Source organism: Oculina patagonica, chromosome 14, assembly GCF_052425735.1.
Source record: "Oculina patagonica isolate OP01 chromosome 14, crgOcupat, whole genome shotgun sequence".
Classification (NCBI taxonomy): Eukaryota; Metazoa; Cnidaria; class Anthozoa; order Scleractinia; family Oculinidae; genus Oculina; species Oculina patagonica.
This window is the reverse complement of record NC_135771.1, coordinates 13,676,917-13,704,439: the sequence shown is the minus strand read 5'-3', so window position 1 is coordinate 13,704,439 and position 27,523 is coordinate 13,676,917. Positions and strand designations below refer to the sequence as shown.

At 37.9% G+C, this 27,523-nt stretch overlaps 2 protein-coding genes across 9 annotated transcripts; one reads left to right on the top strand and one right to left on the bottom strand.

The window, feature by feature from the left end:
• Positions 1 to 809: 809 nt before the first annotated feature.
• LOC144638032 (uncharacterized) lies at positions 810 to 26,404 on the bottom strand. 8 transcript variants are annotated; one of them, XR_013567846.1, is made up of 3 exons: positions 21,615 to 21,696; positions 20,982 to 21,053; positions 16,150 to 16,499 (listed from the first exon to the last, which is right to left on the bottom strand). XR_013567846.1 is itself a non-coding variant. In XM_078497136.1 (2 exons), exon 1 carries the CDS (start codon positions 26,369 to 26,371, stop codon positions 25,526 to 25,528), a length of 846 nt encoding a protein of 281 aa, XP_078353262.1. In that variant the 5' UTR covers positions 26,372 to 26,404; the 3' UTR covers positions 810 to 1,878; positions 25,514 to 25,525. The 8 variants fall into 8 exon arrangements, 5 of the variants coding, with proteins under 5 accessions (XP_078353262.1, XP_078353264.1, XP_078353263.1 ...); XM_078497136.1 differs by lacking the exons at positions 16,150 to 16,499; positions 20,982 to 21,053; positions 21,615 to 21,696 and adding exons at positions 810 to 1,878; positions 25,514 to 26,404; XM_078497138.1 differs by lacking the exons at positions 16,150 to 16,499; positions 20,982 to 21,053; positions 21,615 to 21,696 and adding exons at positions 9,923 to 10,396; positions 25,514 to 26,404.
• On the top strand, positions 18,339 to 20,547 carry LOC144638025 (uncharacterized). Its single transcript, XM_078497129.1, has one exon. It carries the CDS (start codon positions 18,890 to 18,892, stop codon positions 19,895 to 19,897), a length of 1,008 nt encoding a protein of 335 aa, XP_078353255.1. The 5' UTR covers positions 18,339 to 18,889; the 3' UTR covers positions 19,898 to 20,547.
• Positions 26,405 to 27,523: the final 1,119 nt, after the last annotated feature.

Genomic DNA, 27,523 nt, shown 5'->3' with positions numbered 1-27,523 from the left:
AAACGGTTCGAAAATTATAGTCAAGAACAGACTGATGGAACATTTCATATAGAAACCGTTCCTGCTGACGTCCTCGATAAGCTCCTCGGAAAGTTTTTCAAAGACGTACGCAAACGCGATGGAGCTCGATGGAGTCATTTTTATGAATCAGCTGCACCTAGCACCTCTAAGGAAGACACAACTTAGCATTACGCCGACGGCGATATCTGAGGCTTTTTTCAAGTAGTTCCTCCAAACTTTATACGTGTTTTCTCGTTCAGTATTTTCTAGAAACACTGCCATAAGTTTTCGAAAGCTTGAGAAGCTAAAACATGTTGTTTCTTCGCGGCACTTTAAATTCGTTGCCAAGCAATTGAAGAACTTTAGAAGTTATTCCAAAGGAAACTTGCACTGTATCTAGTTTCATCCTGTCACTGAAATTACTGTAAAACTAATTTCAGAAATAAAGTAGTGAATTAAGGTTGGATTCAAATTATGTTTATACGCTTATCAATCGAGATATTAAACGGCCAACTTGTTTACGAAAGCCAATGAAATTCACTCGTCCTTTCTCCTTTGACGAACGTCAGTCAAACGAAGCCGCTTCCCGCACGCTTGACTTGAAATGTTTTCTTTTCTCCAGAGTGAGAGATATAATAAATATCTTATTAACCTCGTTTTCTCGGTCCGTACTGTAAAATACGGATCCTCGTTTTTTCCCTTCGATTTATGGCCCGCGCGCTTCGCGCTTCGGCCATAAATCGACGGGAAAAAACTCGGTCCGTATTTTACAGTACGGACTTCGAACTCGATTAATAAGAGGTATGTATTTAAAGCTGATTTCCAGTCCGTACTGCGCAGACTCGGGGTTTGTTTTCGTTTTTGGTTTTGAATTCGTTGAAACGTTACACTTCGGTGACAGCATACATGAAGTTTTTTAGTCCGCCATTACAGTTCGTTTCGTTCAAGAATTTCCGATGAGCTGAAACGTCGGTTTGAAATAGCGTCAAGGTTCCTCTACTCGTTATTATTTGTTCTGCAAGGATACCTGGCGTTAATTATGAAGAAAAAGGTAAGTTTGTCGCGGAATTTTTAGTTTTGCTTGTAAACATTCCTTGCTTGTAAACATTCGTGTGGGCTCACATAAACATTGCAGCCGAGATTGCGCAGTACGGACTGGAATTCATCTTTAAGGAAACTAATTTAGCTGATTAGTTAAGTTGCCTATCAATAGCCCAATAACGAGAAGTAATCTCTTAAGAGAGTTCACAATGTGATTCAAACCTTAAACGCGTAGATAAAGCCGACTGATTAGTCTTTGGCTTCATGATTGGTGTTGTTTGTCAAACTGGCTACAAATAAGCTATATAAATTGGTTAGCTAGCTGTAAGCCAAAGAAAACAATTCTATGTAAAAGTGACAGGTGGTCATTGGATACCAGAGACTCGTTTTAAACGGGAGTGTAGTACCAACTCTTAAGCAAAGATATGGACTGAAATTTCACAGTTTTCAATACCGATAACGACAATTGTTTAGAAAACCTTTCTGCCAGGAAGGTTTTCTAAACAATTGTCATTCCTTCGCAACAAGCAAGTTCTGTGTGTTTCCTTCGGCTTACTAATTGAAAAGGACTCCACTTATGTGCGCCGATTTCAACAAAAATTCGATCTGTGCCACCAGGGAGAAAGTTCCATTTACTGGCCAGTGACGTCGGTGGGTACTCCAAGAAAATGCCTCACATCATATGTGGTTATTACCGTGCTTTATAATGCACTGACTGAGGAAGACCAGAGATGATGAAGAAGAACTGGAGTTTATTCAGGCTCATTCATGTAGATTTAGATTTAGATGGGTGAGATTTCTATGCTTCGTATGCCGCTTCGGCAGGACACTGTCCTACTGAAATAGCAAAATTTCAATCAGCTTATTTTAACGTTTATATCTCCAAATGTCACCAAATATACAGCTTAGTTCAGTTCAGGGATAAATAGATTCTATAACGCAAAGCAGAAGCAGTAGTTTTAAGATAAAGTGCAGGATTGCAAAGATTGAAGTAAATTACAGTTTAAGAAATTTGATTTATTGTTAGGTTGTCAAGAAATCAAACGTGCCATTCTTGTGACAGTTTGACCTTTTTAGCCGTTATTTTGCCTGTTTAGTTTATATTCTTTACTTCCTTTTATATTGACGATCATTTCTTTCGATTTTAAGATAGTTGAAAAAACTTAAAGCAACATCCTGACCATCATCACGAAAACACGATATTTCAGCTGGGACAATGTCCCTTCCATGTCTTGTCCCTGGGCGTCACAGAGTATTAGCAAAAATCGCAGTACTTCCTCATTCTAACGAACATTGCTGACCTTCATTGACATAATTATTGATGGCACGGATACACCCGCCGCTGAAGGACATTATCTTCTGCGGAAGTGTGGGAAGCTAGGGAGAGGGAGGGTTAATGGGTAACCATTACAACAAGATCTGTAAAACAAGTCAACATGCCTTAAATGATCTTTAAGCCTGTTTGGAGAAGTGAAACTGTGAAATTGTTTTTCTTGTGCTAACCCCTTCCCCCTCTCCGCAGTTCCTCCTCCCACCAGGTCACTGGACCTAATCGAACCTGACTGTTTTAAGACTACCACTATGCCCGGGTCGCCGCTGCATTTTCACTTAGCGATTACAGGCGACTGATATTTAATAATGATGTTCTTTACCCAGGGAGCTCACATCACCAAAGGTGTTATTTAGTGAGGCCCTGCAAAAGACTGGTTCTCCGTTTTGCTTTTTTCCGCGCTGCTTCCCAAGTAACCGAATGCCTGGGACACGCTACAACCCCCTGCTTTAAGTATTTTTCTTCCATCGTTGAACATGCAAAAAGAGTTGCGAGAGAACAGAATGCGAGCGCGAAAACAGAATGGCCCCTCATGCCTCGCACTCACGCACGCTTCTCTCACTGTTCATGTTCTCTCACGTTCTTCCTTTGCGTCCAAAAAATAGACAGACTGTGAAGTGAAAGAGTCTAACATTTCCATGAGACAGAGGCATGTTCCTGTCTTGCGGGTCTTTTGTGGCTAGGCAAGTATTTAAGTGGGTAAGGTCAATCCACTTTACCGGGAGACCTTTTCTTTTTCAAACTCTCCTTTTACATGTATATCTCAAAAAAATTGTTAACGAGATGCCTTATTAGTACTCTTTATAATCCCCTCATTGTTATAGTTAATCCTCAAAACCTTCTGTCGCGCCGACATGTAGGTTATGTAACCAACATCACGTGCGATCCGATATTTGGAAATGTTGAATTTGTTGTGGTTTCACCCACAAAGTGTAACAGTTAAAACTATAATTATTTTTTATTATACCGTATTTATTCGATTAAGCGCCCTGGGCACTTATTAAATTTTTGGACCTTGAGAGTGGGCGCTTATTCGAGGCTGGGCGCTTATTAAATTTTTGGACCTTGAGAGTGGGCGCTTATTCGAGGCTGGGCGCTTATTAAATTTTTGCGATTTTCAGCAAATAGTAAGTTTATTTTTGTAACAATACAATAAATAATAACAAAACGTTAAGATGTACCAAAGCAGAATTTTAACTGTTTATTGAAAGTTTTTGTAAAATACTAAGAAACCTCGGTCATAGGGGAAGTCTTCTTAGTAGTACTAAGTCAATTTCAATAATCAATGCTCCTCTTGTGCACTTCAGTTTTTTGTGGGGTGGGAGCTTATTCGAGGCTGGGCGCTTATTAACTTTTCCTACCTTCAGGGTGGGCGCTTATTCGAGGTGGGCGCTTTTTCGAGGTTGGGCGCTTATTCGAGGTTGGGCGCTTAATCGAATAAATACGGTATTTGAAATTCAAGGGATAACATGTTATGGGAGTGTGTAAAACATTTTTTTTTTAAAAGAGAGACACGCATTAGAACACTGCAGATAGTCTGTCGGACGTTACGTGCACGTGTCGATGCACGTGACAAGTAAACTCCAAGAGAAAAAACTGGAAGTCAAACTATAGTCAACTCTCTCTAAAATGGATACCGTCGGGACCGAGGTGTCCGTCTTATAGGGAGTAAAGTAACATTCAAATGACTGAAAAACGGCAGGGACGGGACTAACACCATGTGTCCGTCTTTTAGAGATATCCGTTAAGAGAGAGTTGACTGGTGTGTAGTTATTATTTAATTAACGTCTTTAGTCAACCCGTTTCACTATCAGTCAAACGTTCAATCAAACTGATTGAACTAGCTGTTATGTCAGGAGTCTGTAGATGAAAACCTTGTACGTGTTGTACCCGCTCATTTGTATTTCTTTTGTTATTTGTAGTTAAATTTCTTTTTATCTTGTCACGTTAATGCATTGCAATTATCATTGCATCGCAAGATTCACAAAGAATTCCAAATCGAAACCATCTTCACAAAACCAACACGTTGCTCACAACACCATCTTCTTGTTTCGCTTGCTAAGCGATACTGTCGGTGGGGTACTGTGGCAATAAACGGTCTGCCACAAGAACGATGACGGGACTCTTTATCTAAATAAGATAACCTCCGAACTTACTAATAAACAGTAATAAACTGTAATTCCACTGTACATTATTATTATCATATCGGTGCTGGATTTGTGCTAGTAAACACCATTAATGCACTATTCAAATGTAGTCTTCTTAAAATGGAAGGGTGTTGATAATGAAAGTCACACTCAAGACAATTCACTTCCCCTGAAACAATACTGCAAATAACAAAGACCGTCAACTCCGAGCCCTGTACACTGCTTGTATACACCAATCACAAACCTCAAAAAACAACTCGATCAAAGTCATCCTGCTTGCTGTGTGAGTACGCGCGGTGTGATACATGTTCTTATAATCCGACCTTTCATATCATCTTGGCAGGACAGTCACTATTATCAGAATTATCTGTAATAGCTGCTCATGTAGATAACAAGGTGCTAGATCTCTTGTAATAAATATTTAATTGCTGTACTTATTACGTTCATGAAAAGTTACATGGAAGACTTCCATGGTGTTAGTTTGCGACTTTCTCTAACTGAGGAAGGTGATCTAAAATTAAGGATTCTTTAGGTTCGCCAAGCCTAAAATTATGTCAATCTTGATTGAAAAGAAAAAAGGGCAAAAATTATGATCTTTTTGTGTAGCGGTAGTGACAACGCATTCAAATTTACAAATGAATTGTCGGCTTATCTATTATAGTAAAGCTAATTGATTCAGACAGGTTTTCATAATTGCTGATCCGTAGACAGAGAAACCCGTCGTTTGTTTACCTTATTGCTTGGGTATCATTATGAATCATGACGAGTTTGTAAACATTGCAAATGCAGCAAGAATTTGCTTGACTTAATAAGATCCCTTAAGAAATGACGAAGGAAGGTTTGAAGCACCGACTTTCGGAAACTATTTCAAAGTTTGGTCGTGGCATGTCTTCGATGAGTTGTGTTAATCCACAAGCTTTGCCAGAGGACAAAGATTGCGAGCGACTAAGAAAACCAAGTGAAATGGGTACAGAGCAAGAACAGCACCATTCGGAATGTATGCAAGAGGACGAGGAAAGAGAATTGCTAGACACGTTTGAGCCTCATCGGATACGAAGGAGTATCTCATTTACAGGTTTTGGCATACACGAGGTTCAGCACTTGAGGAGCATCGCAGAGGGTTGCGGTGTAAACACACCAGCCATTTCAAGACACGACTCCGTTTTATCTGAGCCGCGACGAAGCAGGTGTCATTCGTTTGGAGGAGTTAAAAACAAAAAGCTTGTGGAGATTACACGAGGGGCAAATGAACAAACTGCTGTTATAGATGGATTACTGACCACGACATTCTGTTCTACCGATCTATGAAATAATTAAAAACAATAACACTGAGCCGATCGACTTTGTTGTTAATAGTTGAGGCCATGAACAGTGTGAGCGTCACGAACATGTCGCAAGAAACAAGAATTGCATTTGTTGTATACTAAGTGCGCGTGGAATATCATAAGGTATAAAAACCTCGTGGCTTACATCGAACCGGGTCCAATATCAGAAAATTTAACGGCTCTTATCGATCAAGATATATCGAATTCGTCTAATATGTTCTTAATATTAGACGACTGCTACATGGAACCTAACAAAACAGTTTGCATTAAACATTTAATTTGTTTGACCCTGCTAAGAAATGTTGGACTTCTAAATTCACTCTTAAAAGTTAAACTTCTAGATTTAATATTAACTACTTGCTTTATAAGTTAGCTCAATTGTGTACATATGTATAAATAAAAGATATGATAATTTTGGCTGATTAGAGGTGCTGTGTTTTTATATGCGTTACAAGTCTTCAACCATTGTATCACTGAACACTGTTCACTACATTGGGCAAAATTTTGGACAAGTCGTAAATTCTGTGTGGCTTACATGAAAGAGATATGAATAAATGTGTTTTCAAAATCTTTTTGTTCATAGGCAACATGACACGACGTTTCCAGAAACCCCCGTGCTAAATAGCCAGGAAATAAAAATAAAGAAAAGTTAAAAGGAAAGGGATATCTACGTGAGAACTAATGCTTCAAACTGCTTTAAATAAATTCCAACTTCTGTAAATTGTATGCATTGCATTGTTCTTTTTTTATCCCTGTTTCCTGTTTTTGTTTCGTAAATAAGAGTCCATTAGAAACTTCCGCGAACGTTTCAACTTAAAACTAAAGAGCAAACATTAGTAATTAATTGTTTATAAGGAGTAACAAAATCAGAAATCATGAAAGAAATCCATATAATTTTATATTGTGACAACTCAGTCGTTTAAAGTTGTCTCAGTGTGTAACCAATGTTTTGCAAGCACAAGTTATCGTGTCAAAACTGTATTGTTGAACTGTATATGCTATACTAATTGATCGGTGTTTTCATTAAGTGCAAATCGTGTAGAAATGAGATTTTGGATTTTGTTTTGAAGATTTGACGATCAATCATTTTAGACAGCTGTATTTAAATCTGTTTAGTTGATCCAAGTCATAGCTGGCATTTTTGTAGTCGATAATTCAAGGAACCTTGAGCATGTTACGAAACACGTTTGTAGTAATATTTTGTTAACCATTAGCGCTGGAGTTAAATCTCTTTAACTTTCTCATTTTCTCGTTTAATGAATCACGCGCAGTTGGAGACTATTAACACCCTCTTCACAAGCAATGAAATCAAGGTTGTCAAACTTCAATCGCTTCAGTGACTTTGATCGATCGGCATGGCGTCATGAATTTCATTTAGTATAAATATTTGTGGTAAATTAAAAGAAAATCGATATCCTCATAAAGACAGCCGATGAAAATGCTTCAAGACATGTTAATTGTTTTTTCTTATTGTACTTCTTGGCTATCAAACAGTTATCTTTTTATAAATCCATATTTGTTCCTCTGTTTTAACGCACCAAGCGTAAATTCAGTGCTAAATCATAAATCATTAGCCACTTCATTGACAATGGAAACTTTGAATTAAGAAATTTACTGATGTTCAGTTTTGTGCGTTTGTTGTCTTATTTAGGATGATTTAACATAACTATTTTGACACCAGAAAATGATCGAAAAGGTTCTTCAATAACGAAGAAATGGCTGGATTACTGCCCCTAAATCTTCTCCAATTCATCAATCTTGACGAATTGAAAGAAGTACAGGCTATTTTTAACTATCTTCCCGGTATCATTATTATCTGCAGCTCATTTTAAGGTATTTCTCAAATCGTTGTCGTTCCCACTCCTTATCTTGGGATATCAGTTTAATTAAGTTATGGCACGGTTCAAGTTCAGCGGTTTGTAAAGATTCCATGCTTGACCCTTTTTTGTAGGCCATTTAATTGTCCATGTACGGCTGTGTCAGCGCATGCGCTATCAGTTAGTATTTGCCTCGATCGCCGCTTCGTGACATGTAGCGAGAATGGATAAAATGTGATACCGTTTAGCCCCTTTGATAAAGCAAAGAAAAGAGGCTTGGGAATGAATTAAAACAATGAAAATTCCATCAAATACAAAAAGACCACCATGAAATCGCGATTATTGGAAAAAAAAAGTGCCTTGTCTCCCGAATTATTGCGTTTTCGTTGTCATTTTAATATTCCCGTGAAAACCTTAGCTGTACGTAAGACGTACGAAGCGATCATTCAAACGTCATCGGTGGATGTGGCTAGATAGCCTGCGTAGCTGGCGGGATTCGCGACCGAGAGCGAGTGCTTTGTTTATGGCGAACGGGCCGGCGAATGGCAACGCATCGCGGCTTCGCCGCTCACGCACGCAGCCTTCGCCTGCTCATAGCATGCGCATAGGAGCACATACTCGCTCTCGGTCGCGAGTCCCGCCAGCTACGCAGGCTAGTGGCCAGAAAACTACCATTTCTGATATTCTTTAGACAGAACTCATGCAATTGGGAGAACAAGTACAAGTCGATGGCGAGAGAACTGTCCCATATTTTCTCTTATAGCAGGTGGCAAATTCCGGTCTCAGCCGGATTGAGCCGGCAGTTTTACCCTCGAAGTTGCCAACTTGTTGTTTGTTTTTTTTTTCGTTTTTTTCTTCAGTGTGTTACATGTACAACCCAGTCAAAGCATATTTATGTTTCCAACTACTCAGCGCGTTTAGTTTTTACTATTCTCAGTACGTAGTTTTCTTGGCCTTTCAAAGTTAGTTATTTACTCTATTTGCTTTTAATTGGCAAAATAAAATGGTCGTCGTAGTTGTTGTTGTTAAATGAACAACCCATTGAGCAATGATGACGTGACAACTATCGGGGTACGCTCTAATGCTTGAGTTAATTTTTTTGATTGGAAAATATAAAAAGCAAGAAACTTTATGAGTGCGCGCCCTCGATGAAAATTTGCTAAAAAACAGCCTATGGACCTCTTCCGCATGTTTAGTGCATGTGCTTTGGCCACCAAATTAACACAGAGTTTATATTTTATATTTTTTGTTAACCAATTCTAAGCACCACCTATACTTTGGCGTCATGATAGTGAAATATGATTTCATTATGACGTCATTAATTTGATTTTATTGGCTGAAACCGTCTTTCCTCGATATTTCCATTAAGTTTGATCGCATAACTACACCACTAGTTGATAAAATTTTGACGCCTACTGTCACTTTGGTTTTCACTTCTCACTAGAAATAATTTGTAAGAGCTTTTGTTAGCAAAACAAACGCTTTACACGTGTAAAGGCGCGAGCGAAATAATTCTAATTCAAAAACAGATGCATTTTTGCACAGCCGACTCCCTTGGGCTCAATTTGCCTACTGAGCCATTTCTTTGTGGTCACTTGTTTTGATTTGAACACAGTGTCTGATTTGTAGAATATCGGATTCAGTGGAGAGTTTAGAAGGTTCAGTCATATGTAAAATTTGGCCCAGCTTCAAATTGAAAACCTGAAAATACTCAGTCAGTGGATTAACAAAACGAATATGGTTCGTTATATTTTATAGGAATTCGTTTTAACCCTTGAGAGACGTTTAATACATAGGTCCTTCGCTCTGTGCTTGTTTGACGAGGACGAGGTAAACAGGGTTCTTACCAATTTCTTTTATTGTTGGCTACACCGGATTACTTCTCGCTTAATTTAGGGCCATCAGGATCTAAATCAACGGCTGTCTTAAAAATCCAGTGAACCCATTGATCCGGCTGGTGATAAAAGTCATATAACCTTTAAGAAATGCACTTATACAAGTATATTGTAATATCGATCTTTTCTAAATAAAACTCTTATAAATTTCTCAGAGGTCTTCTATACATTAACTTTCAGTCATCCATATGACAAGGTTCACTTATCTGCTCTTGAGAGTTGTTCGACATCTTTGATTTAAATCACGTTCGACAACGGCGGACAGCGAGCACGCGCCATCAAATGATATAATTACCGTTTACTTCAGTAATACATGCATGATAAGAGGTCGTGCGACAAGTCAGCTATTCCAGCCTACACCTGACTGTTATCCACCGTTAAAGCTCTGTTGAACATAACGTCGTTGTCAACAATCCGTCCTCAAGTTGAGTGTCTTCTCCAGCCGATCCCGAGCTGTACGTGCAAGGAATGGAGCTCACTCTCCTTAGTTTAATTCGTTCATATTGATCGTCACCAGTTGCTCCTAAGGCTTGCTTAAGAAGAACTAAAGAAGTCAACGAACTGCTTCGTTTCCTTCTTATTCTGGGTCTCTCATCTTTTTCGTCGATTTGTTTTACACTTTCCGTACTATTTTCGATTGGTTGTTGGTAGCTTTCTCCGTTTAAGTCAATACCACACTTGTCTGACTTCTGCAGGCTCTGATCCGAAATTGCATTACTCTGAGTTCGGTCTTTGATGTTTTCAAACACACATTCTTTACCTGCAATTGTTGCGTGATCTGGTGGCTTGTCATCCATTTCTGAGTTCTTGCTAAACAGGAATGTATCCGATTTAACTGTCTCTGTGACATTACAATCGAAATAACACACAGATTTAGACATTTTGTTTGACCAATTTTTGCTGCTAATGAATGCGATCACTGTGCATAGGTGCTAGTGATTACAGGGTCCAGCAAACAACTATGCTATTAATGACAAATTCTTTTCTTTCGAGAACGTTTTTAGAGTGCTCGTATTATTTAAGTCAACTTTAATGTCAAACGTTCCATTGTTTCATAGAAATTACTATCATAATTAATCCTCTCCCTCAATGATTTGCTTCGGTCAGTTGGTAATCGAAAAATCTTTCTCTGGCTCGACTCTTTGACAGTATGCTTTTGTGATCATTAACGGGGAAATAAAACTGAAAGAAATAGCATTTCGGAAGCACAGAAGACGAGTAGAGCTGTCGTACAAGAGTGCTTCCAATGACAGGTGATCAATCCTGCTCTAGCTTTCATTTTTTAAAATGATTTTACGACGTTATGTTTTTGTGATAAACAATTGACTGTTGTGTTCTCGTGGGAATATAATGAATTGTTTATACAAAAGCAAATTAAATAATATGTAAATATGATTGAGATAAATTAAATTTAGGGCTCGAGTGGTTTTAGCGATAAAGGAAAAACCACAAATAAGTTCTACAAAGCAGATTTTCAATTAGGGCGGCTTGCGGCTCACTCCTATATTCTAATGTGATTTAAACGAGGATGCTGTAATATCTTAAACATTTCTTTAGATGCACTAGTTTAAAACTAAAGTGGTTTATCAAGTTATGCTGTGTCCACGTTAGTCTGATTTAGTCACGACAAATGGCATTACAATTACAAGGCTTGCATTTGAATTACAAAATACAAAAGTTTAGACCGTGTAAATAAAAAAAAAATTAAAATAAAAAAAAAATTACTACACATAAATTGAGAGAAGAAACGAAAGAATTGGAGAAAGAACGAACGAACGAACGAACGAACGAACGAACGAACGAACGAACGAACGAACAAACGAACGAACGAACGCACGAACGAATGAAAGAACGAAAGAACGAACGAAAAAATGGATGGATGAATGGATGAATGGAGGGAGGGAGGGAGGGAGAGAGGGAGGGAGAGAGGGAGGACAAAAGGAAGGAAGGAAGGTACACGAATGAACGAATGAACTATGTCGTTTTAATGCCATATCATGTTAATAGTTGGCAACACCATTAGACAATTAAAATGCCAGTTGATAACCAGAGGATTTCACTCGGGTTTGATGCAACTGAGTTCGTTTCGATTTCAGCGTAGCAGCAGCAGCAGCAGCAGCAGCAGCAACCAAAGAACTCATTCTGCCAATCGTTATGCCGTTTACATCTTTGGAAACTTTATAACTGGAGCTAGAATAAATGGAAACAGTTTTGACAAATCGATCTTGTAGATATGAATGTACTTAACAGAGTAACGTTTAAAGAGATCCGGTATCTGATATGAGATAAGGAACGCTTGTATCAATAATTATAATAATAGTAATTGCATACCACAAATATACTTGTCTTTGATTATTAACGGAAACCGTTAATAAGTTGTTTTATCTGTATCCACTAAAGGTAAAAATAAACAACCATTACTACGAAGACTTGATTATAAGTGCTTGTATTGTTTATTTGTCTCAGAGAAAAAACAGTCCTTAAAAATAGAATCCACTTATCGTTGTGACGTAATCAGGAGATAATTACACAGATGCCTTCATGCTGTCTTCAGTCAACCTCGATTAATGAGATGAATAAATTAAAACACATTGAGTAGTTTTGTTAAGTATAATCTCGTTTCACGAGTATTTTAATTTAAACGGTGTCTCTTACATTATTTCCAATTTTTCTACAATAAGGCGAGTTGCTAATTATCACGACTAACGGGAAACGTAGCCGCCAAAATCAATACTAACGCATGATAATTGACGATAATGGAATTATCAGACTGTTTGTTATCACAGGCTCAGTATGTCGTCATATGCAAAGGAGGCAAGCGGAACATACTTTCCAAAGAAACATAATGATTTTGTCTCAGAGATCTCCGCTCTTCGCCATTTTCCACCAAACAGACAAGTCAACAACATCATCTAGATCTAAATACATAAAAACTGTTTATGTCTTGCTTAAGAGCCTCAAGGACGATTCCTTTGTTATCCTTACACAGTTGAGCCCCCCAAAGCGAAATAACCTTCGTGACTAATTTACTGTCATTTGCAAGCAGTATATTGCACAGCAGGCTGTGGTTTAAGGACACCATTGGAAAACATTTCTTCCCTGGTGGTATTCAACTAGTTAGACAGTGTTATGTTTCTGAAGAACAAACAGAATATAGAGATCATAAACAGTTATCAACAGCATGCAGTAAACCACAAACGTCTACAGTACTAAATGTATGGCAGAATCACTGAGTGTATTTACAACGCTGTAAGAATCCATGAAAAAAGTAATAAAGTTTAAAACAAAATACTCCAAAGTGAAGACAGATATAACCATTATCGAGTCTTTGTAATTATACAAGCTGCAGAACGTTCATGGTTTAATCCTATGTTCGAGTTTACTGGTTGCAGTTGAACGCACAAGTCGAATAACAAACCAACAGCGACTCCAGTAGGAAGTTTGTTGAAAGCTAACGACGTAAAATTATCGATGGAAGTATCAACAGTCATGGGTGAACAAAACACACCAATTAATTATTTTATCATGTCTTAAACGAGGTTGAGGTTAAGCGCTTCATATCGGAGGCAATTTGAACAGCTATCTTGTTTCGCAAAATTTAAGCATCTTTACACATGTTTCATTTTCAGCGTTGGAGGCTATCACTATGCAGAATGTGTTATTTAGTCTGTAGCCTTTTTAAATTTTAAGTAAACAGCAGCAACACCTTTAGAAATAAATTGTTTCAGTATAATTCTTCAAAGTTCCGTTGTACATAACGATGTGGTGAGCATTCCATCAGACGGATCGACTTCTGTTTCCTTGCCATCGTGAACGGATTTACCACTGTACGACCTCCTTCTTAGCCTCGATTCCAACTCAGGTACAATCAACAGTCCTTCTATATTTAAACTGAGCAGTGAGCTGGTTCGTCGCGAAACAAGTGGTGGTTTTTTCGGAGGCGCCGTGGTCGTGTCTGTTTTCTTGAGGTTTTCCTGCCTCTGAATGTTAGGTCTTTCCTGTATTGTTCTGCAACTTTGTTTAATTGTCTGTTCGTTATTATTGTTGTTAGACAAATCTTTGCCATCTAAAGAGAGCGTAATGGTCACCTTGTCACCCGGGTGTATAACAGCGTTGTTCATTGCTTCGCCAGTCTTGATAACTCGCAGTTATTAGTTGCTCGTCAATACGCAAGGATATTTCCCTTTAGGCATACGAGCTGTGCAAAACAAGTTCTGTTGTCAGCCCAACACACCTTCGACTTTGATCGATTGTCGAGTTTTCAATTAGCTCTGTGATGTGACATTTACTCGGCAAAGACGGCAACAGAATGCTTTGTAGATAAATTATTACATCAGTTATTTCCCTTGCACTTTGATATTGATTATAATCAGCGAACCATTGAATACTGTTTCCTTCAGTGTCGAGTGGTTTTATAGGTCACGTGATAATTGATTAATTCCGTCTGATCGTCTCATCTAAGGCGGTGTGATTTGTAGAAAGATAATGTTTCTTTTTTAAAGTAAATATTTTGAAAAGCTCGGTTGTCCCGATAGCAGTTTTCATGCGATTAAACAAGACGCACGTGGCAGTCAACGAATCTCACAGTCGTGATCAGAGACCAAAGCCAAAAAATCCGGTGGCAAAAAGTTTCCATTCAAACAGTAAAATATATAAAGGAATTTATTTATTTGTAGTCATTAATTTTAATGAGAGTAATTAGCAAGATAGCGGGATAATGTTTTGTCTACATTGTAAATAAAAGAAACATTCCATGCATGTATTTAAATACACCAGAATGAATTTCTTATTCGGAAAGGTCGATTAAAAAATGGTCTGACAGAAATAGCTATTTCACCTGACTTAACTGCGGCCCAGCCGATGAAGTTAGCCTTGTGCATAAATAGAAATTAGATTAAGTTGTTTAGTTTCATGGTTACAGATTAAGTTAATGCTGCGATTACTTTTCAGTATGGTTTCAGAGAATACGTGTCCTGATTATTTAATTAGTTAATTATATATTTACTCTATTGTATTTCAAACACGAGTTATGGACATGGGTTTCTGATTTTCAGGCTCACTCTCACAAAGGGATAGCAGTAGGAGACAGAAGTCTGAACCACTTCTCAGCCAATAGCACACTCCTCCTCCACTTCAATGTTGGTTAATCCTTCCACTATTAGAGTTAAACGTTGTGTAGTAACTGTCCAGCCTTAACGCCTATGGAAGAAACCCTAGAGTGTGACCATTTAATTAAAAGCAATCGAGGAGTACTTTTAAATGGGGTACTGTTTGTTTTTCGAAATTCTGCAAAATGTAATACGATATAAACGTTGGTTTTAGATGTGGACTCGGGCACTCTCGAAAAACTCCATCGTAGACAAACTATTGTACTCAGTTCCTCTATTCAAGGAAGGACACATTCATGTCAATCACGGTCAAAATGCTCTTAAAATCTAACGAATCGGAACTTTTCGAAGTTTTAAAATGCCAGTTAGAAACACGGAAAAAAAGATCAGACAGCAGATTGGAACTCGATTGCAAGCTCATTACAAGTTTTTGTAAAGGTCAGTTTTATGAAACTTAGTTTAGTTTTTTTGTTAATCAAGTTTCAGCTGGAACGAAAAGGTAGTCAATGCATTAAGAAATTAGAAGTCTTTGTTCCTTATTTAACGGAGATTTGATTAACTCATTATGTACTGTATGTAGTTAATACAAGTTTGGGGCGCACAAGGAATTCGAAGAAAAAACAAACTTAAATCGGTTAATTAGCCTGACCTCGGCTCCTGTCCAAGGGCACACGTATCAGTTTAAATTCATTAATCGTTTCATAAAGGTTTTTCTTTGGGATTAAATTCTTTTAAACGTCGACTAAAAATAGTAGTTACAATACCTATTTTGTAACAACAATTTAAAGGTGAAACTTGTTGCAAGCTCATTGGATAATTATCATAAAATTTATTGAGAGAATAAGTGGCTTTGTGTTATTGGATTTACAGACTTGAGCCAGTGAAGATCAACCTAGTCACGAATTTTGTGCCTTATAAAATGTCTACACCTATACAGAGTCAAATCGAAAAAATCAAGACCAATTTATATTTCATGCTTTTGTTTCACAGTCATTAGTTACCGATAAGTTTGGAAATAGACAATCACCCTCTAGGGCCTTCTTTTTTTGGTCAGCAATTTAGCTTGTTGTTACGATCGACGTCAGTTTAGGACGTGTCTGTCCACTTGTCATCATGACACTGCAAAAATAACCTGCCGTGATTCAACAACAAAAGGAAAGGAACATTAAACAATGCAAATGACGTCAATTTCTCATATTACGGTATGCGGAAAGTGAAAACTACGATAAAGAACTATCTATTATAAAATGATTGTCGCAGCAAAGTTTTGGTTTAGAAGATCTAACTTCAAAATTAGAATTTGTTTTAGAATCTTATTTCATAATACCAAGAACATTCAGAACCATCGAATTAGGTTAAGATATGTTTATTTGCTTAATTTTGTACAAAGCTGGGGTAGCTTAGAGAAGGAAGTGAAACAATAACATGCTGAAACGCCTGTTTGCGGAAAACTTGTATTCTGTTAAGCCTAATATACATGTATATTCTCCACAATCAGATTATCAACATCAACTTATATGCTGCAAAAATATCGCACACTAAGTAACACATCAAACTTTGCAATAAAGTGAATTAACAAGACCATTGACAATTTCCAGCGGGTTTACTAAGTCTGCAAGACTAGCATTGTCTTTAACCTCTAAGAAGTTTATTACAACTATATTTTCCAGCTTTAGTAGGTTTAGGAATACCTTTTTTTGTCCATTTTGGTTTTAAGACCACTACCTCTTCGCGTACCGTCAAACGTACGAGGCTAGCTTTCTGTCTTAACATACCGACTTTCTGAAGTAATTTCTTGCTCTTGTATCCACGTTCTAATGGCCAGCGGATGCACATCTGAATAAACACAAAAGTTATTTTAGTATCCTCGGAATGGTGCCACCAGGCTGAGAATTTCAGCGCCTCTCAAAGAAAAGCAGCTACGTTTCGATGTTCTAGCAACCAGCCAATGACAACTAGCATACTTTTTAATCCCCCTCTACAACTTAAACTTGTTAATAAGCCCCTCGGTAATAGTATCGGTGCCTTGTTATCTGCCAACCACATTTACACTGTATGCGTGAGAAACCTCTTGCATTTATTGTTTATGTGCGCTGATTTATGAACCCCTATTTCCCTCTCCCACCTATTTAGTAAGAACCCCTAAAAAGAAGACATGTCCTAAGCAACTAGAAAACCATTGACAGAGTAAGACTTGCAGAGTCTTGATCAAGATTTCTAGAAATGCTAAATACCATTACACACTGTAATGATGATTTCTTCTTTTAGAGCAGTACTCAGAGACAGTTGACAGATATCTTTAAGCATTGAAGATGAGCATCGCAAAGATAAAAAAGATTTTAATAAGTGCACACTTTACCTTGGTCTCGAGACTAAAAGAGTGTCATTTAATTCCTTACTCGTTTTTTTGAAATTATTATTGTGCCCTATGGACTGCATAGTTGGCCGAGCAAAACATCCCTTGACTGTTTTCTTATCGCTAAACAAAACGAAAACGTTCCTATAAAAGTTTCGATAAACACGCAGATTTTCCGTTTTCTCGAATCTTCTCTTCGTGGTTTACCGAGAAACCCACAGGAAATTCCAGTTTAATTTGATAATTATATCTAAAGTGGCTCCCTTCATAGCCGAGATCTGGTATTTCTCCATGTATACTTGACAACGTGCACAAAACGTATATCATCTGACGACACGTCGAAGATTAACTCACGAGACCCGGAAGTTTTATAAAGGCTGTTGTCGATAAGGACTTGTACGGTTCACTGAAAAGGATTCTTTTTTGCCTTAAAAGGGCTAAGGGTATAAAACCCGAACATAGAAACGTGGCTGTTTTTCTTGGTCAATAAATCTTGCCCTCCTGTCGTTGTGCCAGCCTTGCAATCAATCGGGTTTTATAAGCACTTAAAATGACGTCTGGTACGAGCATTTCTTGAACAAGAAATCCGGCAGCAGACAAGCCAAGCAGTTTTTTTCTTCGTTGCGTCATCCAAACTGTTTTTGGCTAAGGGTATGTTGCACCTGGGGTACCTTTTCTGGGTTGTAAGTATGCTATACGGTTATTAAACCTAAGTCTAACATAGCGCTTTCAACAGCCTTTAGGGCACTTTCCTTTTTAAAGGTAAAAAAATAAAAAAAATAATAGATGGATAGATGTTAAAATAATAGATGGATAGATCTTATTCCAGTCAAGCTGTGTTGTGATTCGTCTGTAGGTATCACTACCTCATGGGAACAGATCTGCACCAATAGAGCTGAATCCAACATTTAATATCAGTCCTTTGTTTTACGACACAAGAACAGAACTAGACTAACCGCCTTTGCCCTGTTTTCAAGCTCTACACTGCGATAAAAATGATATAAGGCGGATGATGCATGGCCTTTGGATTTTAATGAACTGAGTGGGAGTCGTCAGAGGGTCGACTGTGTGAGTTGCACATGACAGATCATAAGCAGCTAACGCGAAATACCATTCCCACGCTTGCACACACGACATAACGACGTATTTCGAAATCACCTTTAAAATTCGTGCCACGATCAATATGCTTCAAGAAAGTTCTATATTTTTTTGACACAGCTACAGAAGCGTCACACTTTGATACATCCTAACTGGCGTGACTTTGATTTTGCGGTTTATGTGCCAATATCTTTTATCCGCAAAAGAGTCGTTTATTCAATTGTGGCTATTTTTATCTCCCAGCAGTGTTCTGATTGCACCGTCTGGCTGGAGGTCACGCGACAGACGACATAAGTCACTTGAACTCTAAAGTATTGTAAACTGATACCAGGTGTATATTAAATGATCGTGCGTCACGAAATACAATACACGGCTCATGCTCTGATTGAATATCAATGCACACAAGGAAAACCTGTTGTCCGCGGTCATTGTCTCATTTGTCTGGTCTTCAATTGAAAAACACTCAAGGATTTTGCGCCAAAAATAGGAAGGTAATTCTTTGGCAGATAAATATCTTCGCAAAGCCAACACGCTAAACACCGAAAAACGGAAATGGAAAGAAAGCCGACGGCGGAGCGGTGTTCGAATTAATATTCGTAAAACTTGCAGTAAGTGATCTATCAAGTGCGGAATCTTAACAAAACAGTTCAGGACACAATAGTGTACAATATAAACAGGAACCTATATACTTAAGGCTGTTATTCAAGGTCACTGGTTTAGTTGCCTTAATTTAGCATTGCATCTGGCTGTCTGTTTGGATGGATTCTGGAGAATGAAACAAGAGGACCGCTCAGTTATGACATCTGCAGTGCGTCGACTTGGGCAAGAGATATCTAAACTTGGACTTCGGATGCGAAACAGATCTCCGTCTGGCAGCGACAGTGATGTTTTCTGCTCCACGGATGAATTAGCAGCCAAAGGAGCCATGGACGGTCAGGCGGAGAAAACGTTCTCAGAGGATAGTTTTGAAAAGGATGGAGCTTCAGGATCGTGCGATTCCGCGCAGCCAGCTAAACAAAGGCGGCATTCGCGGAATGAATTGGACGAAGACGTGGAATTCAAAGAGCGTCGAAGTTCGATCAAAGCTGCCCTCAGACCAGTGCTTTCTCGCAAGAGTCGCTCCGATTTAGCGAAATATTCACGTCCAAACCAGGACCTTAATCTTAAACAGGAAACACTGCGTAGGAATGGCTCTGAAAATAGCATCAAAGAAAATGTGAAGGAAAATCGTGTCGATGGGATCAGGACTGACAAGAACGGAAAGGGCGAGGGAAAGGATGCGGAGATACCTTCAACGACATATCGTGTTGCAACCAAAAGTCAAGTTGCAGAGCACGTCGATAAAACAACAAAACCGAGACGACCAAGGCGACCGAAAAGAAGTAAATCTTTTAGTGGATTGCTGAACTGGAGAGGAGCAAAGCAAGCTCAGAAAGAAGCGAGTGGAAGCAATGGCTGTAACTCGGTTACGGTTGAATATCAAAGAAGAGCCATACGTAGGAGCAATTCATTTAGTGGCAAAGTCGAGAACAGCAAGCAGACTGATGTGGATAACTCAAATCCTAGAACGTTGCAAATGCAAACTTTCACAGCACCTGATAGAAACGAAAGGTACAGAAATAACATTGCAAAACTTTCGCCGCAAATATTTGTGAGTGCATCGAACGGCGACGAGCGTACAAATGGATCGACTGAAACACGCTTAAGTTTTATGGCCTTGAAAGGTTTTAGATACGAACAAGGCATGATCGAGACTGATTTGTGTTCAACCGAGCTTTGAACACTAACGTACAGTACTTAAAATTGAGAAGTATATGTTCTTACTTAATGAATATTAAGAAGGCGCAGGATGCCTCAACACTTGACCCGTGCGGAAATGGCTGCTAGGGTATGTCTTACATTTCTAGTGTTGCAAGTTTTGATGTATTTCCTGTTGAAAAACTTGACGTTCTACCAGTTATTTTTCATTCAAAAATTCATAGTATTTTATGTGATTTACTAATGCTTAGATCCGGATGTTTGCATGGCAAAATCCTTGATTAGTTAAAGCTCTAAAAAGAGCCGAATTAATTAACAATAAAAGGGTCAAGAAGTTGTAATCCGGTTTGGTAGTGATGCATAAATAATACGGATTGTTCGTTACTTGCAAAAAGCCATGACCGCTTTATCTGCCTTGACTTTACAGGCAATTTTTACATTGCACAATCACTACTGAGTGAATGTATGAGCGGGTCGGCAGAGGTGTTGACCTGTTTTGGAACAGTCAAATTGTATAAAATTTATGTCTATCGGATTGGTTTTTTATCACAAGATCTACAGCTTATCTATGCCGACAAACGTTATCCTGACGTGGCTGGGGTATCCCTTACTTTTGAACAAAGTTTACGAAAATGATTTAAATACCGTAAAAATAAAACATTTGTTATGTTACTTAACAACGGTTTGAGTCAAATTAATCAATTAACCACCCCCGGTTTCCTGAACGTTATCGTGATCTAAATTTGTAATATTTACATATGCAAACACTGAGAGAAGTTAGCTGTCTGAAAGTCTAAAAACACGGCGCTTTCACATAAATCAAAGTAATCTATGAACGAAGGAAAAAGGTAAAAAATAAAATTGAAAAAAGACAACAATGTAGTAAAATAGATAACGCAAACTAGGTTTCGAAACATTGGGAAAGTTATCACGATTTTCAGTTAGCCTCTCAAGAATAACGTTACAAAATCAGACCATGCCAAAATCATACTAGGTCTTCCTCTTGTTTACCTCGTGGTCAAGATATCAATTCTTGCTACTTTATGCTGCACTATTTTGTTTTCATAAGTAATGAAACCTTCATGGACATCAAGACAATATCTCACCTAGAGTGTAGTTGATGGTTTTTTTGATTCTCCACACCTGCATAAACGCCAACAACTCTATAATATACTGTTCTAAGAATGAGGAGTTATATGTTAATCACTCTTGCAAATCACACAATCATCACGTTTTAGCTGTAAGATCAACAACGAGATTCTCCCTATGGTTTCCCATACATTTCTACTTTTTGTCACTTTGGGAGTTTTAAGATTTTAGTCAAGTCGATTTTATTTCCTTTATTCCTATGTTTTGTCTTCATTTTAAAATGGTGTCAGAAAAAAAACAAGAACTAATGACTGCTTGGATTAATTAAAAGCTTTAAAAGGGTTAATAGACTTGGAGCAAATTACATTTACTTTAGTAATCCTTTAAGTTCTCCTTAGCAAGCCTTTTCACAGTTGACGTCCACCGTGCAACATTCACATCCTTCCTTAGATATCAGGGTTTGCATGTTTGCACGTACAAGCTTTCTACTTTTCAGTTTGCTGAAATTTTCACTCATCGTGCACGTTTGCCCCATTACAGTCGTTACATATCATACAGTAATCAGGCACGTATGCTATAAACAACTTCATGTAGTTAAATCATATATGTCAACAAAATGATTGTAATGGCCATTAAAATTAAGAGAATACCTGATATCTCACTATCTCGAGTGCTGGACAAGTTATTATTCTAGGAATGAGATAACACCAAATACATTTTTGTTTGTTCACTATTAAATAACCTTACAAAGTCAGTTCCAGTTAATGTAGGAATGTCAAGCATAAGAAATGTCGTACCAATCGAAAATATCGGACAAAAATGCAACAGCAATAAAGAGAACCATAATAGTCAATTCTTTAGTAGTTGCAATTTGGACAAGAAAATGTCCAAAATATCACTCGGTTTCAGCTTTTAACACGTTTAAAGAGCAAGGTCACGACATAACGCCTTTTTTTAAATTTTTTGTTTCCATTTTAAGTATCATGGAGGCCTCAAAAGTACCAAGGCACAATAAACACCAAAGAAGTAATATAAGCAGTCGAAGATGGGACACAAATGGTAAAACTGGACAGGATAGAGACTGACTGTTTATAAACTGAGAGCTTGAATGCTGAATGCTTCAAGATTTTGCAGCCAATTACCTGTCAATAGATTAATGACCTAATAAAACTATTTCAGGTCATCACGCCTGCTTGCAGGAGATCAGGAGTCTGTTTTCTCTGATTTTGATCAGTTTAACACCACTCTCATGCCACCACACAGAAAACCACCACTCTCATGCACTGCATAGAAAACTCAGTAACTGAAAATCTCTATTTAAAGTGAACTGTTACACGTTTCCTTTTGAGAACTTTCAATTCAAGACCTGATCAGATATTGCCTATCTGTGGTGAAACTATTTTAATTGACCTATATGCTCTCGTGTGTAACGGGGTACTTACTTTTTCCTTGTGTAGGAATTTGAGTGATCCTGAGCTAAGTTGATACTAAAATCTTTTATTACGCTGTCCAACCAAAACTATGGACAACTGGTCCAGGTGGGCTTTCAGTATGTTGCTCAAATAGTTAGAAATAACCTTAAACTGAAACTTTTTTTCTGGTAAAAGGTATTCATGATGAAGCAATCAAATTTTAAAAAATGAATATTTATGTTTGTTGTATAGAATGTGATCATGCACGTGAAAACCAATCTACCCTCGAGCATGCAACTCATTTCCCATACACCCACGGCATCCTCAAAGACCAGTAATGTTCATTTCACTAATATTATAGGACTTTTTGGTTTTTCTTTATCGTTATGTTTTACCATGTGATATTCTTGTTTGCACCTTAAAATGTTCAGACGTCGTATTCCTTCCATTTATAAACCTGAAACTAAACGCAACTTCGATGCCGCCTGAAAGGGACATTTAGCAAATAAATGCCCAGGGCTTTCAGGGTTAAGTCAGGCACAAGCATAAATCGATGTTTACAAAATATTCCATAACAGTGGAAAGATGCTGATGACCTAATACTGCAAAGCTCTTCAAAAAACGTTAACATATAACTACAGTATAACTCCCAAAGAAAAGTTGGCTATTTTGAAAAAATACCTGAAAAATTAGTCTGGTTGTTGTGGTGATCGCATTGTATTTTAAATCAAGCTGTCCCTCTGCCCATTTGATTATTTGAATACATGAATACATGCAGTTATCAGTGGCTTCTTAATTGACTAAGAACATAACCACGACATACTGATGCAGCCTAAATATATCTGAGATGACCCATTCTTATGCTTGTAAATCACCGCATTTCTTACGTTTGTAAATCATCGAAGTTTTCTTAACGCACCCCAGGAAGTAGCGATCCTCTGAAAGTATGAATACTGCTAAAGTAGCGACCTTCAATACGCCTTGACAATGGACATAACCGATACAACAAACCGTGTGAGCTGTGACAAACTCATCTGATGTTTGTTTAGATGACTCTTCTTCAAGGACAATATATTCCTCTTATTTTTCAACTTAATGTACACATAATGAAGAGCCACTTTAAATCCTATTCATTCATCCTTCCATCCATCACAATTTCCTATGTAATTTATGTTGTAGTCAACAGAAAAAATCAGTCGCTCCTCCATTATGTTAAATGGCGAAAGGTTCCCCATTGGCTTAAGGTGGGTGGACAAATAAAGGCCGTTTATCCACCGCTTAATTTGGATTATATGCGAATATCTCGTTCGCCGGCGTTTTAAGCAATTCAAAACATCTAAGCTCAAAACACGAACCTATGTTTTACGGTGTTTTGTAAATTTTTGGGTGATTTTTGTGGATGCTTGGGAGAAGATAGTTTTTCTCAAAAGGTTAATAAAATTTACAGATATTAAAAAGGAGATTTATTGTGATTTTAAAATTAGAATTTTAAGTTAAGAATTGGTAGACGGACACCAGACAGTCCCCATGACAACCTGAAGTGCTCTTGCGTGTAGGGTCTTGCATGGGGGTCAACTGTCTGGTGGTGTTTCAAGAAATTTTTCTTTCTTTAACCTTTTCTCTAAACCTTCTAAAATTCCACTGCCACTTTTTTTTGCCACGTTTTATTTTCGTTTATCTTTTTCTGTAATTGCAAGTTGTTTTCTGAACTTATTACACTTTGGTTTGGTGTCAGTCTAATTTTGTGCGCATCTATCAATTTATTAAGTTGAAATTATTTTTCCTATTAATGTCACATCTACTAATCCGGCCCTATCATTTTTGCGTTCTTCATAAACATCTTAATAATTATAATAACAACAATAATAATTCTAATAATTATAATAAAAATCATAATAATAGTAATAAAAACAACAGTAATAATAATTATGATAATAATAATAACCTAATAACTTTCGTAACTGAAACATCTCAAATTTCGTTTAAAACACTTTGCTATGACATACTATGGTTCATGTTTTTAACAACTCTCTTCTAACTGATCAAACACTCTGTATCAACATGGGGTAGTATAGTAACTCCGTGTGTATTACACCGTGCCTGACATCAGAAACGTAGAGTAAGAGATTATTCATGCTTGGAAAGCGCTCTCTTTCGTCACCCGTCAATTTCATATTTTCACTATATTTTCATTCTCTGCATAAGAAATGAATAAAATTTTAATATGAGGCATTTTGGGGCTCTCAATTGAAATGAATGGTTTATTTCTTTTGGTATTTCAAGTATGTTGCCTAGCTTTATGAGGTTTTGATGATAGGCGCTATACAGTAATAGAAATTAGATGTTTGACCTTGGGAGTAACTTGGTTAATTGGTTAATTGTTATGAAGAATTGCACTTGTGCTTGGAACGCTTGCAAGCGATACTGAACAAACCTTATTCTTTCTAGCAATCAGGAATCAGTCATTTGATCTAAGTCCATCTGTATCAGTCGAGATCATGTGGCCTGCTCAACATGTAATATTACATGCCGTAGAAACTGCAGCACATTTTCCAAACCGATTTGGATTTGGCTATAAAGTTTGTACAATTCTCTGCAACACTGTAGAAAATACGACGTCTGTAGTTCTCGTTTTCGTGCAAGCCGGGTAAGTGAAATGTTTTTCGCGTTCGGCGCTTACTTTGTAAAAGAAATAAAAATAACTCAAAATAATCTTTGCTATCGTCTCTCATCAGATGTTTGTCTAGCCTGGCGTGAAAAAAAAAAAAAGTTGCGTGGTGCCCTTTGTGACAACTTTAACATCGATGTCAAATCAATAGAAGTCATCCCATCGTTTAAAATTAAAACAATTATCGATATCAAAATGTTCAGCAAAGAAGCAAACTTCGAATAAAAACGATATTAAGTTTGTTTGTTTGATTTGTGCCGTGGTTAAATAAACAATTATGACAGGACACTAATCAGTTTATAACACGCAGGAAATGGTGATTGATGTATTGATGCCAACGCTAAATAGCCTCTCTGTGTGATTAGCGAACAAAAGTGGCTAAATAACAGCAATTATAGTATTTGTTATTTATCCCATTTATAAATGTGTTACATATGACTTCCCAAAAGTCTGACTAGTTGTTACTGACCTCACAGTTGTTTTACAAGTCGGTTGAACACAGGTCGGTTTCTCGTGCGGCAGCTGAGTCTAGAAAGGCACACCATGAACTACTGCCCTTTAATACCTCTGCAGTGCTAATCCTTAAAGCCTCACTGCTATAAACATCGCTCCACGAGAAACTTCTTTTCCTCCGTGCCGCTATTTTGCTTTCGTTCTTATCTAAGGTCGTTGTTTCGCGGGGCACGGTTGCAAGCTGTTTTGGATTCTCGAGGCATTCCTTGCTGTCGGGTTGGTTTTGCGTCATATGTTGCGTTGAGTCCTGCTGAAGCTGCATCGTGACTGGATGTGTAAAGTTCAAATCTTTGTTTACTTGTTCGGGCGTTTGAATACATATTTTGGGAATAATGAAGTTGTGTTTCCTTGCTGATGAACCTTCTGACTTTTTGGAGTTCTGTTTACTTATATACTTGGTGCAATTGGTATTCTGGTTCAACCCATTGTCTTGGCTATTGTTTGTCAGTGAGCTCTCGCATTTTTGGTTATTTTGCTTGTGACGTGTTTTTGCTCCGAACACAATCCTGATAAGACTTTGCGTGTCCTTTTCTTTCTTTAACACTCTTGGCAGGGTGAAAGATCTGGTCCTCCGAAAATTTCCTGCGTTTTGTTCAACAGAAGAACACTTCTCGAAATTACTAAATACACGAGGAATGCTCCCAGTTGACCTCCCTATGTGCTGTTCCACAGAAATCTCTTGCAAATATACACCACTATCTCTTCTTTCACGATGTTGTTGTCCTTTTCTTGCCATTTGTAAGCCGACAAATGGTATCACAATGGAGTCGCCCACAAAGCCAGCAATAAACTTACGCCCTGCTGCTGCAGGCATACACAGCGGTGAAGAAAGCCAATGAAATATAAGTCAAACTGTCAAAGTCACGCCAATAATCAGGCTTGTTTTAGTGCATGTGATAGATAATCCCTACTTTCCTGAATAAAAACAATTGACTTCCTGACCCACAAATTCGCTTTCTTCTCACTGTTCCAAAAAAATCATAGGAACCGGAATGATAAAATCAAAGCGATGAGTTGATACGCTCCGACATCACGGAATTGAGAGGAAAAAGGCACGTATCTTTCATCTGCTTCTCGTCTTTTCTTTGAAACTAGGTCCGCAATGCAATGGTTGCACTGAGCTGAACATAAGATAGCAGATTGGAATGGGTGCCGGCCTAAAAAAGTATAGCATCGCATATTCACTTTAGTTAATAACATAAAAGTCGGTCACGATCCCTGGTTTCACTGTTGAACCCTTTTAACACTGGGTCAGCAATGTTGCCGAAAAGTCAAACACTGTGAAGGAAAAGGAAAAATAATCGTCCTTCTGCAACACTGTTGTCACTGGGTGACCCGTACTAAGTGTGCGAACTTGTCAAATTGTCACTGTAATATGTAAAAAAAACTTTTGCATAATACCTTGTAATGGGTAAAGAAGTAGAGTTCACCGAGAGGAGGACTGGAAACGAATTAAAGAGAGCCCCACCACATGCCTTCCAGTTGTAACTCTCTGGCCATTCGGCAAACTAGCACACAAGCTTCCGAAGCTTATTCCAGTTTTCGTAGCATGAAGCAACTATTGTAGCTAGGATTGTTTCTACTTCTTGCAGATGCGAACTAGTCCATTACCAAGCTAAAGAGTTAGTTAATGAAAAATTAAAACAACTCAGCTGTCAGTTTTCCTGACAGTCGTCCTGATAAGGACTGATGTTTAAGCTTCTGTGGTAGAAGGACTTAATGCAACAAGCAACACAAAACGTAGCCTTGGGAAATCTGTGATCTGAAGTCCCGGCGAATAACAATTACTGAAAAAAACTCCCTTATTACGGACTTTCTCTATTACGGACCCCAATTTGTGGTCCCGAAGGTGTCCGTTAAAGCGAGAGTTGACTGTAGGACAAAGTGGACGTGATAAGGGGTAGAAGGACATACATGAAACAATTTAGCCCATGGGTAACTTGTAATCCTAGGTAAGGACACACTG